Below are 13,551 nucleotides of genomic sequence, written 5' to 3' on the forward strand. Positions count from 1 at the left end.
CTAAAACCTTTATATACCTTTCAGCATTCACAGAGCCTTCCAAAACATGCAAGCTGCCCATACCGTATGCACTTATGCACCCCCATACCATCAGAGATGCTGACTTTTGAACTGAACGCTGATAACATGCTGGAAGGTCTCCCTCCTCTTTAGCCCGGAGGACACGGCGTCCGTGATTTCCAACAAGAATGTCAAATTTGGACTCGTCTGACCATAAAACACTATTCCACTTTGAAATAGTCCATTTTAAATGAGCCTTGGCCCACAGGACACGACGGCGCTTCTGGACCATGTTCACATATGGCTTCCTTTTTGCATGATAGAGCTTTAGTTGGCATCTGCTGATTGACACAATCATGCCGATGAGTGATGCTGTGTCGTCTGAGAGCCCGAAGACCACGGGCATCCAATAAAGGTCTCCGGCCTTGTCCCTTACGCACAGAGATTTCTCCAGTTTCTCTGAATCTTTTGATGATGTTATGCACTGTAGATGATGAGATTTGCAAAGCCTTTGCAATTTGACGTTGAGGAACATTGTTTTTAAAGTTTTCCACAATTTTTTTACGCAGTCTTTCACAGATTGGAGAGCCTCTGCCCATCTTTACTTCTGAGAGACTCTGCTTCTCTAAGACAAAGCTTTTATAGCTAATCATGTTACAGACCTGATATCAATTAACTTAATTAATCACTAGATGTTCTCCCAGCTGAATCTTTTCAAAACTGCTTGCTTTTTTAGCCATTTGTTGCCCCCGTGCCAACTTTTTTGAGACCTGTAGCAGGCATTAAATTTTAAATGAGCTAATTAAGTGGATAAAAGTGTAAAATTTCTCAGTTTAAACATTTGCTACGTTATCTATGTTCTATTGTGAATAAAATATTGGCTCATGTGATTTGAAATTCCTTTAGTTTTCATTTTATTAAAATTTAAAAAACGTCCCAACTTTTCCGGAATTCGGGTTGTAATCGTACTTGTCAAAGCAAATATTTTTTACATCTATTGAATAGGAATGAACTCATTTCTGCCATGCTTTGTATTTTAGCATCCTTGATTCTGCTATACCTAGTATGTCTTTATGTGGATTTTTTTTCTTTTTTTGTTCTGTTGTGATATGAAGCACCTGTCCTCTGCTGGGACACCTGTTCTTGTTTTATCTGCTTTTGAGGCCTGTGTTTTATTAACAGGGTTGTTCTGATTGTTAGGTCACATGATCATAGCAGTAAAACCCCAAATATACCACAGAGCTCATTCTGATCGCAACTCTTATGTTTTAGCATGAAGTATTAGTCTGCAGGATCGGTTTGCCAGTGTCCAAGGCAAAGTCCTCAGCCAGAGTATTGTAATGTGGTGTGAGCTGGCGGTAGGGCGAGACGTAACTTTAATGCTGCATTGCCAGATGAAAGTAGAAGTTTATGGAGCGTATCGTGTTTCCAACGTTTGAAATTGGAGCCCATTTCAACAGGTGCCGCATCAGTCACACCTCTCTGACCTTCCAGATCTTTAGCCAGCGCCCCCTTCGTTCCTCTGTGCAAGTCAAAGACGTCATTGAATTACATGTTCCAATTAATACTTAGCTTGACATGCAAAAGTGGCTCCAACTTAGGAATTCTGGTCATATAGAGTTTAAGATCAGAAATATATTTCATTCAAACTAAAAGAATATGAATTACGCATTACAGTGACATGGTCTGCTTAAAATATACCTTTAAATATATAACACATTTTTTTATAATTATTAGTAATAAAAAATGCATGTTAAATGCTAGCATTATTTATTTAAAAAAGTCATTTAAAATAAAGTGTATTTATTTATTTTTGAAGAATGTGGGTGAACATTCCCTGAATTTATACCTATGTTCACCCATTTCGTGTTGGTGTGCACTGTTTGAAATCAGCAGTTCAAAATAAGTGAAAAAAAAACAATCAAGATTTATGGTTTGAAATGAAGGCTTGCTCATTTCTAAAATTGCCATTCAGCATCAGACCTACAGATGCCACGGTGGAAATTACACTTCAGCAGGGTTATTTCTGAGCAGCCATTTTTAATGATGTGTTGCCTCTTTACTGAGACTTGATTGAATTGGAGCCTCGTACAGCTGCCACGAACACCTCCTCAAAAACTCTTTGTGAGCGAGAGCTGCAGCTGCCGGTGGCTTCCCTCTCTCCGGGGTCTCAGACACAGTAAAGAGCTCTGAATGAGAGCCATGCCAGCTGCCGCCACATCTGAGCACGTCCCACCTCCTGCATCAGCTGCAATCCCATTGATAGTCACCACCTTTTGTTTAAATGTATGGTAAAAACATGAATGTTTTCTTTGACTGAAGAGTTCTTTGCATTAAGCAACATACAAACAGCCTTGGACAGCCTTTTTTTAGCCAGCCTACTTTGTGCGAAGCTCCTGTTTCCGTTGCAGCTTGACTCATTGCACTATTACACAGTTTTTAATATGCAGCATTGTTGTCTTCAGGTCTTTTGAAGGAAACTGCAAACATTTTGGTAGCGGTCTTTTTCTGCATTTTTTTTCTCCCCCTATTAACCACATCTTGCCACTCGACCAGAAGTGTAGCAAGAAAATTATTATGAGTAGTTTTTTGGGGGACCTGTCTTTAGTAATATGTGATAAGCAGTCACAGTTTAATTTTTAAAGACTTGCTAATGCTACCTTTTATTATTTGATGGAATTTGACAAATAGAATTAATGGTTTAATTTTGTGTATGGTGTGTGGCTTGTTTGTACTGTACAATGCTGATACCGTTTTTTTTTTTTTTTTTTTGAGCCTCAGCCCTTCAACCACCAAAATACCTCAAATAGCAGCATGCATGTGCAAGTGTGAACACACAAACACGTGCAAACCTGTGTCTTATAATAAAATCAGTTAAACCAGTGTTTCCTTTCAGCCTCACCTAAATGTTAACTCACACAGTAACACCCACACTGATTCAGTGAAACAGCTAGTAAGTGATGCTCGAGGAATAAACTGTATTTGCTCTTTTTGTTGTTTTTGATTCCACTGTCCTCATCTGTTAGTCACTTTGGATAAAAGCTTCTGCTAAATGAATAAATGTAAATGTAAACAGCAGTACAGTCTCAAATGTTTTTGACATTCAGACCAGTTCAGTTCCTTCTACAAATTTGCTATTAAAAATTATTTCTTCCCGCTTTAAGTCCATTTATGCTTGCCAAATATGACTTATGGTTTTCTATGAAAAATAATGCACATTTGACTGGTGTTGCAGGAGGAACACACTGAGATAAAAAAAAAAATTATTCATGCACATTTGGATTTATTCATGAAATAACTTTTACAAAATCATTTATAAATTATAATTTAAGAATTAACCTTGTGCCAACATTTAAAATAATTACAAAATAATAAAATTAAACAATTTGCATGTTTAATGAATAGCTCCTTAATAAATATATATATATATATATATATATATATATATATATATATATAATTTTTTTTCTTTTTTTAAATTTGTATAAATGTTTTTTATTCACAAAAAATACAGTTATACAATTATACAATTTAATTAAACAATTTACTTGTTTCATGCACATTGTTATTATTGCTCTTGGATGTGTATTTCTTAATTTGCATCTATTGTTTTTGCAAAAAATACTAATGTTATTGATGTTATTTTTTTTATTTATATAATGTACATATTTTTTTCATATGTATACATGTTCTAATTTTTTTTTTAACCATAATCCCAAACATTTTATTGTTTTTATTATTATTATTTTTTTTTTAATGACATTAAATTGCAGATTTTTTTCACTTTTATTAGGAGTTCTTGACTCTTTTTTTTCTCATATTTATTGTCAGGTTTGAAGCTTGGGATGGAACGTGATGCCTACGTCATGATCGCAGGGAAGGGAGAAAAGCTCTACCATTTGATGATGACCAAGAGCCGCCACCTTATCAAAGACCGACGCAGGAAACTCACCAATGTACCCAAGTGCTTTTTGGGAAAGTAAGTTTGAGCAATTTGTAATGCGTTTTAGAGATTCTCATTTACAGAGGGGTTCCCCTTATGACTGGTCAGTTCCCATGCCAGTGATTGGCTCGCTCCGTGCTGTGTGCGGCACCTTCCCTCGGCGGCTTTTACACCGTCTGACTGTCTCCTGAATATCTTGCAAGTCATCCTAATCCAAGAGGCCCCTGCATGAATGAAAATGCATGCGCACACACACACATACACACTCACTTAGCGCTTGTAGATGCTTTCCCAAGCTCACTGCCAAGCACCCCATTGGACACAGACATTCCCAGCAAAAAAGCCTTCATTAGAGAGAACTCTGCATTCAGTCTCTCTCTCTCTCTCTCTCTCTCTCTCTCTCTCTCTCTCTCGCTCTCTCTCTTTTTCTCTGTGTATCTCTCTTCATTTTTCCCTCTCTCTTTCTTTCTGTCGCTTGCTCACCCAGTCTTTCAACACCATGAATGAACAATGAGTGCTATGTACGCCATTAAACTTCCAAATACAGTGTGTGTGTGTGTTTGGGAGTTGAGAGGAGAGATTCCTCACCCCAATTAAAATTCCCTTTTTGCACTGCACTAGTAGATAAGGGGAAAACACTGTGGTCCATTTAAAGCTATTATATTGATGTAATCTAGTTTATAAGGCCACAAAAATTCATAAGTTCAAATATGAGCCTCGTTAAATTGATTCATAAATCGGCAGGGCCTTTCTGCGGTGCAGTGTTGGGAGCCAGTAACTCAAAGTAACAAATGCTGCTAACTTTTCTACATTTTCAGCAACGCGGGTAGCTAACATATTGCTTACAGTCACAAGCCGATTTAACCAGTGAATAACAATATTATGCAACAAAATGCTGTTCTCACAATTGCAAATTCACTTCATTATAGTGAATTTCAGTTGGAGAAAAGAAGAGAGGAATCATTTTTAAACTCATTTATTCATTGACCTATTCACAATTTGTATTATTATTTTGTAGTTAGATGCTGCTGTACCATTTTTCCAGTTCTAGACCTAGTTTTATTTAGTATTATAGTATTTAGTATTATAGTATTTAAAACTATATATTTCAGTTTACACAGAAATATATACTCTGATTGAGATCCTCACTGGTTTTGAGGCAGATTAATTACTGATTAAAAACAACAGTGTACTGTTTGATTTTAAAGTACCCCCCTATATGGCTTTATTATTTGTTAACATCTTGTAGTGTACAGTAGCTAGGTTAACTTGACTAGTTCAAATACAGTTGAAGTAGCACTTCCGCTGAAGTGGCTTAACTGTCGCTGGGCTTACGGCCTCAGCTGTGCTGTTGTTCTCCTGTCAACACCTGACTGGATGAATTTCGCACTGCTCCCTCAGAACACAATTATTTGTGCGTTTCAGCCTCGGTGGTCCAGGTGAAAGCAGCTGTGATTGGCTTCTGTTGTTCGCTGGCTTGCGCATCCATCTCAGAATAGAACACAATCTGACTCCTTCCAGGAACAGCCGAGCAGTTCAGCTGTTAATATGAACAAACGCTCTGCTACTGCTCAGACTCTGGCTCTTTCTCTCATCTCTGTCTAGCTTGAACTACTGTTTTGTTTTCCCCTGTTGTGCTTATGTTGAAGAATTCACATCAAAATGATGAGATTTTGCATTAGCATCTGTTGTCTGAATACACAGAAATCATTTTGACTTGTCCATCAGTTTGCAAAAACAAACAAAAAGTTGCATTTATGAGACTGGTATGTTAAAATTGTTCACTAATTATCCAGTTATTCAACTCAGGTTGTGACCATATAACCATGATAAATCCTGCCATTGTTGCATGACACTTATAAGGATATAAAAAAATCCACCCACAAGAAAAACATTGGTAATGCACAGCTTAAAGTTCATCCATTCAGAACATCAGTTCCACTGTTTAAGTTTTTTTTCTTTTGCAGTTAAAATAACACCGTTTTCTAAGGAAGGGTTAATAGTGCTTTACATACATATGCAAGCTTTACATTTCTGTCTTGCATCACTGAACTCTAAGCATATTTCTGTTAACGTGTATATTATTACTACATTTTATATAATTTCTTTCAAACTAAGGGCCACATCCAAATCTAAAAATTAGATAAAAGCTTAAGAAATTCTCACACACATCTACGGCATGTGAGAGGGCTCTGTGTGCATTAGCTGTGGAGAATATTAATGAGTTACATAAACACTAATTAATTCACCCCAGGGACGCCCACCTCCACCCCTTCTCTTTCCTGCCAATCTGAATTAGAGACTTATGTAATCACAGCAGACTCACTGTCTGTTTCATTTCACTGCTCTCTTTCATGGGCCTGACCGCCCTCTCCTCTGTGAACTTCCTCTGCAGGGCTGCACATAAAATACATAACCCACATCATAAACATCTATTGTCTGGATTTTGTGTTAAGGGCAGGATTACGTGATTACTACCCTTTTATTGATATAAACAGCTTGACAGTTTTTTTTATTAGTGGTCAGTGCAGCTGCTTAATGCATCTCTAATTGCTTTAGGGCTGCAGCTAACGATTATTTGATAATCAATTAGTTGGCCAATTATTTTTTAAGATTAATCAATGAATCTGATTAAAACCCCTATTTTCTTTATTTTAATTTTATTGGCAAAAAGACACTATTCCACATTCTGCCCAATGTCCTTAAAACAAATGTGCTAACTGAATGCTACGAAAACATACAGTGCTTAATTTATTAGACCACCTGTCATAAGACACAAATATTTTAGGAATCTGTCAAAAAAAACAATATTCTAAAAATGTTATTGTAATTTTTGGTCAAATAACCAACTGAGATAACTAAATAGTATTCATTCGCTTAACAAAAATGGCCTCCTTTGCATTTGATAACAGCTCACATGCTTGCTGGCATTGTTTATGTACTTTTTGACTAATTGGGTATCTGAATAAAAAAAACACTATAAAGCACTTGACAATTTTTTTCTGCCTTTCTTTCACAGATAACAGCAATAATTATTTTATAGCATTAAAAATAGCTAACTACTGTTACTAAAAAGCTTAAGCATATTGGAGGTCTGACCAATACAGAAAGCAAAAAAAAAATTTTTAATTTAATATGTTAATTACGTTTAATGCACAAGCAGGCGCTCTTTCAGTAAGATTTCAACTTAATGCAGACTGTCAGGACGGGCCTTTATGCAAAAATGGAAAGGCTTGCATGAATTTGTGACATTTACAGATAAGGATATGACTGTTAACTAAAAGTTATATTTGCACCGAAGACGCACACAAGTATCTGTAAAAGCCCCTGACAGGCAAGCCATTACGCTAATACATCAGCTTGAAACTTAAAATAAAGATTTATCATGTTTTGAGCAGCTTAGATCACATACTTTTCCTGCAGAAGCTCATTCTGTTTCCTCCAATATGTGTAGATTCAGTTATTCAGTTGTGTAATTTGATGCGACTTGCTGAAGTTGTACGTGCGCTGTGGGCAGACCTGAATAATCGACAATGAGAATTATTGTCGATGATTTTCATTATTGATAATAATCGATTTTATCGATAAGTTGTTGCAGCCCTAAATCAGTTAATATTCTTTTCCTTTGTGGTAGCACACTGTTTGTGTTTAGGGGATTGTGCTTGCCACGTACCTGAAACGGTAGTCTCAAATCACACTCACTCAAAACACAGAATCAACATGATCTACAATATTATGCACAATTGTGCTAATTTTCTCACATATATTGTTGTTGGTATACTGTTGAGTTGCATAGACAATCGAAGTGGTATTAGATAGTATTGCCATCGCTGTCTAGTGTTCAATGGTGAAGGGTAAAGATTTATCAAGGTTAAGTATTTTAAAAGAGTTAATTAAGTTGTGCGTGTCGTCAGCTGATTTGGAGGAGATATGGAGGGCAGGTCAGTTTAGTAGTCAGGTGGGATATGAATAGAGAATCTGGTCGTCTTACTGTACTGGATGGATGTGGGGCGCATTTGGCACCAGCATCTTCTCTTCTCCTCCTGCTCCATCTGTTAACCCATCCTTTTATCCGACCCCTCTACCCTCACTGCTGTCGTTCAACATTTCAAGGACGGACACTCACACACACACACACACACACACACACCCTTCTCAGTTCTCACATTTCCAATTTCCAGGCGTCATAATTGTTTATACGTTGGTTATTTCTGTCACTGAATCTAATGGGATTCACAGTTTCTCACGCAGCACATTTCAGGCATGAAGTCACACAAATGCACTCACACACAACATTAGATTCACCACTAAACCACTTCACACATGTAAGTGCTGAAATTTCTCCCCAGCTCTCAACAGAACCCATTTATAATTGAATAACTCCTCTTCAAAATGTATTTTGGCAGTTGATCAGACTAGCAAGCATATACAGTATAGTAGCTACAGAAGTGTGTGTATGTGTGTGTGTGTGTGTGTATAATAATATATTATATGAAGAGTTTATTTGCAAGAAAAAAATATATATATATGTTTTTTTTTTATTTTGTTTTAATGTCAATATGTTTTATTGTGTTAGTTAGCTGTATAGTTTAGTTATTTTAATTGTGCAAAGAAATGCACAATAAAAAAACATGTTTTTTGAAAATTAATAAAAACTGAGTTATCTGTTTTTGTTATCTGACATACAGTATACTATTATATTATATTATATTATATTATATTATATTATATTATATTATATTATATTATATTATATTATATTGTATTGTATTGTATTGTATTGTATTGTATTGTATTACAAACAAAACTACTGGATATTAACAAAATTCTTATCAAATTTGATTATATTTCATGTATTTTTTTATTATATTATTTTTTAAATATAATATATATTTTATTAATTTAAATTAAATGTATTAAAATTTTAGCTTGAAGTCATTTCCTGAAACTAAAACACTATGTGAACCTTACTTGTGATTTTTGAACTTTTAAGTCCTTAAGAGGGTGGAATGCAGCTTGATATCATCATGATTTGTGTTCTTGGTGAACTTTTTACCATTCTTGACCAGTCACTCTGGAGGACTGAGGGAATCCAAGTTCCCAAGTACCTTTGACTAGGGGCTCATAAATCCTTTCTTTATCATGCTTGCAGCATTGTGTTATGTGCGGCCTGACACAGCTGTTGTCTCTGTGTGTCCTCAGTGAGTTTGTCTCATGGCTTTTGGAGAGTGGAGAGATCAGTAAGGCTGAGGAGGGAATCAACCTGGGTCAAGCTCTCCTGGAGAACGGCATCATCCATCACGGTAAGACAAGGTTCTCCCTTGAAGAAAATTGTGTTGTTTCCTTGATTCTGTTGGACATGGGCCATGGTATTCCAGTAGTTTAATTTTTAATTAATTTAGGGTAATGTAAATGTGAATATAGTACTATGGTATTCAAATACCATAGTTGTAATATCTGATCTTTGGATGTGCAAAACCTGCATATGTTCAAAATCATTTCAATTGGCTATAAATAGCTAAATGTATACATAAACGATCATAATAATGATTGATTCAACCATTGTGACCCATCACTGTAAAATTACTAATTGTAATCACTATTTCTTCATACAACTCCATTATTCTTTTTCACTCTCCGTGTTTTCTTCCATTTATTCTTTCCACCTCTTTCAGCTCCAATGTATTTCATCATGTTTTTGAGTGTTTCTTGGTTTCATCACCAAAATGCAACTGCTGTCTGTTCTGTTTTTTTTTTATACGGTCTTGCCAAATGAAACCCAATCCATTAACAGTTTATACAAATGTTGGACTGTTAAAAATCACAATTTGACTGATTTACACACTACAAATCTGGCAAATATCCTTGTTGGCTGGCACTCACTGAAATCCCCTACAGATGATCGACAGTCTGGATAGTAACATGACATGAAATGCTGGTAGAGAGCAGCGTTCTTCTGAATTATTCAAGAGGTGCAGTGTTTGCCTGAGATTTTGGGAGCATCATACCTCTATTTTACAGCCAGGGGATTGTAACAAGCATTGTGACAAACACCAGAAGGGATTGGAGTGATGAATTCAAGTATAAGGGCTCAGGGGCTCGATCAATAATATGGTGGCGGCATTCAAGGAGAGGTCAAAAAGGCTTTTGTGGAGTGATGGCATTCACACACTTCAATTAATCACAGACCTTCACATACATGTTTATAAGCAGCAAAGTGAGAGAAACAAAAAGATCACACACTCAATGTGTTATGTTAGAGGTGAAGTTTACGGTTTATGCAAAACATAACCAACATTTAACTCTATCTATATGTGTTTTTTCCACCATAGTGTCAGATAAACATCAGTTCAAGAATGAGCAAGTGTTGTATCGCTTCCGGTATGATGACGGCACTTATAAAGCCAGGAGTGAAATGGAGGACATCATCTCAAAGGTATTTCCCCTAGAATAAAATGATAGCTCAAGTACAAATGAAACATGAGATAAGATAAATATCCTTTTTTTTTTTTGGTGATGAGGTCAGCAAAAGAATCAATCCAAGGCAGACAAGATGAGAGAAATGTGATTAGAAATACACTTAAAATTCACTATATATTGAAAAGTGACTTTAAAAAGTTGCATTGCATTATATTACTCAGTATATGTGTGTGCTGTGCTAACATCAAACTCTACTGGAATCAATTTAGAGTCAAGTTTCATGTGGAAAAATTGTTTGTGTAGGCAGCTCACTAGGTTTTTAACCAGTCAGTTTACAGATTTAAATCAACAGAATCTTGAGTGCCATATGATCTCGATAAATAAAGACTACAAAATGGTCTACTTAACAATTGTTGTCAACAACTCAATCAAGCAGTGATTTCAACAGTAAATGAAATGAAGAAAGCATTGCAGCTGTTGGTACAAATGCTTTATGTGAGTGTATGTGTGTCCGACAGGGTTTGAGACTTTACTGTCGTCTCCACAGCCTCTTCACACCTGTTATCAAGTAAGTGACACATGTTCTATGACATACTTCACTCTCCAAACAAATGACAAAACTATTACTTAATTAACACTATTAGGATTTGTAATCAAGTTTCTGATAATATGTGTTGTTAACACCCTTTCTTGCACATGGAGAGTAGCATTACCACTTATTTATTGTCTTTTTCAGATATAAATCCAGTTTAAACATCTTTTTGACAGCAAATACAAATGATTTTTAATAAACAGTTTAATTTCAACTGTTGTAAAAGATGAGACGTGTCTGTTTGTACTTCATAAATTCACCTTGGCCAGCTGCACATGATAGACTGCAGTTGGGACCAAGTCTGATCTCAGATCCACAAATTAACACAGTTACTTGCCCTTTAGCATATACTTTTAATCTTTTTAAGTGACTTACTAATTACATTACACTAATTGTGAAGGACAGACCACCCTGGAGCAAACTGGGTCCTAGTGGTAATAAAAGATCTCAGTTGATAGAAGATATTTCCAGATTATTGATCTCCATTAGCTTGGCTTGAACCCAACTTTGCCACTAAATTGTTCAGTACCCACTTCAACACTTTCACTGAATTGGTACATTTCTATTGTTATTATATCAATTATATTAGAAATATAAAAGGCCTAATTTGGGTTTTTCCAGTGGTATATCTTGTTAGAAATTCCCTGCTCTTTTGCTTTGTCTTGTAGTCAGATGTCCGATGTTGTTTATGTTACCATCTGGACAGTTGTGAACATTTTTAAACTCTTCTTTATGTACAGAGACCGAGATCATCATTTGAAAACCTTCAAATCTGTCATACCAGCAAGCAAACTGGTGGATTGGCTTGTGTCACAGGTAATATGAGGAAGGACACACACACACACACACACACACCAGTTTATTGCATACACATGCACACACAAACACACTCCTTTTTTGCTTTCTTTTACTTTTTGTACATCGTTCAGCTCAGAGTTTTTGGGTTTCTTTACACAATATCCCATTTCTGGTCTAATTGAATACCTACTTATTTACAGTTCAATGTTCACAGCTGCTTCATTATGTAATTTCATTCCAAACACAGAAGTCATTTAGCATGATTTTCCTTCTTCAGGGTGACAGCACAGCCCGTGAAGATGCAGTGACCCTCGGTGTCGGACTCTGCAATGCTGGTTTCATGCACCATGGTCAGTCTCTATGTCCAAGCTTTGTCACAATCCAATCAATAGCTGTTGGATTGAACCAAGTCCCAGCTCTAAATTTTTCTTTTCGTTTATCCATTTCACTCAGGATATAAAAGACATCTCATTGTGATTTTAAAGGTCAAATGTACAGTTTCTGTGCTCTGATGAAATCAGATGGAATTGCAAGAAGTATCATGAAAATGTTACGTGTGTTGTCTTTAAATAAACTTCAGATTTTTCCATTTTGGTGCCTTTTCTGTTTGCCATTGCAACACATACTGTATGGTGCCCAGAGCAAAGCTTTGAGGGTGAAAGCGTTTTTAAAAAGCAATAAGCCCCAAGAAGCTATGTTTTACAGTGATAGGCAACACGTAGATGCAGTGGTGCAGTAGTACAGAGGTAACACAATTTTAGTTTGTTTGTGTTTTATTTTACATTGTCAATCGCGACTCAGCTGATCATAATCAAGAGCTAGAACTATTTAACGACCAAGTGTTATCTTTTTTCCTCTCTAAATTCATTGATCAGTGCATTAAGTGCAGCACAGTTTTAAACACCAGTGTGGTGTTTTACAGTTATGGATTTTTAACATCACCCTGATTGTGTCAACAAGAGGTCTAATTTGTTAGTATGAGAGACACAGAAAAGTCAAATGAAGAGAGATGAGTGCGCTTTAGATGTAAACAGCTGCTGCAATAACATCTGGGGCCTCTGATGGAACAGAAATAGTCACAATATTGGAAAAGAACATTTTCAGATGAGATACACATGCTCATAGGCACAAGCGTCCTGTCAGAGTTATTGAAGTGTTTTGCTGCCATGTCGGATCTCAACTTCCAAAATAGTCCAAAACAATATTTTGTTTGGAATTCATAGACCGAAGTTACAGAAAACACACACACACTCAATGTCACATTTCTTCCTGAGAGGGAAAAACAGCACACACCAGATCTCCCATTAAAACCTCTGCCTTCATCCTTCGCCTCAGATTTGCCCAAACATCAATCCCACAGACATCATGAGTTGTTTTGACGGGAACTGAAGGGTGATGCAATCGGCCCATTTCACACTGTCAAATCATTTTGTCTCCAGCAGATATGACCAGCACTGAGTGTTTTGTTTTACCGGTTTCTAAATGTGTGAAATTGTTTTTTTTTATCAAATTCCAATTGAATTAAATTCAAACTTTGCCTTGCAGTTCTGGAGAAAAGCGAATTTAAGGACGAGTCACAGTTTTTCCGCTTCTACGCCGATGAGGAGACAGAGGGTACGAGCTCCAAGAGTAAACAGCTCCGCAGTGACTTCAGACTCATCGAGAACATCCTTGCCAAATCCTTAGTGGTGAGATACACAGACACACACACAGCCGGGGAGAGCAGTGTTGACGGATAACTAGCAATGCCACTAACTTAACCAAATTTTTCAATAGCTGAACTTATTTCGAAATGCTG

General features: G+C 36.4%; 1 protein-coding gene across 1 annotated transcript in view; it reads left to right on the plus strand.

Annotated features, from left to right (window-relative positions):
• The window catches only part of prex1 (phosphatidylinositol-3,4,5-trisphosphate-dependent Rac exchange factor 1), a 71,324-nt gene that overhangs the window by 37,035 nt on the left and 20,738 nt on the right, over positions 1 to 13,551 (plus strand). Inside the window, exons 10-16 of the mRNA XM_059503635.1 lie at positions 3,832 to 3,979; positions 9,146 to 9,246; positions 10,276 to 10,379; positions 10,882 to 10,931; positions 11,696 to 11,771; positions 12,031 to 12,103; positions 13,299 to 13,441. Coding sequence (XP_059359618.1) covers positions 3,832 to 3,979; positions 9,146 to 9,246; positions 10,276 to 10,379; positions 10,882 to 10,931; positions 11,696 to 11,771; positions 12,031 to 12,103; positions 13,299 to 13,441 — 695 coding nt within the window. The remainder of the gene's footprint in view (positions 1 to 3,831; positions 3,980 to 9,145; positions 9,247 to 10,275; positions 10,380 to 10,881; positions 10,932 to 11,695; positions 11,772 to 12,030; positions 12,104 to 13,298; positions 13,442 to 13,551) is intronic.

The sequence above is a fragment of the Carassius carassius genome, chromosome 21 (assembly GCF_963082965.1).
Source record: "Carassius carassius chromosome 21, fCarCar2.1, whole genome shotgun sequence".
Taxonomy (NCBI): Eukaryota; Metazoa; Chordata; class Actinopteri; order Cypriniformes; family Cyprinidae; genus Carassius; species Carassius carassius.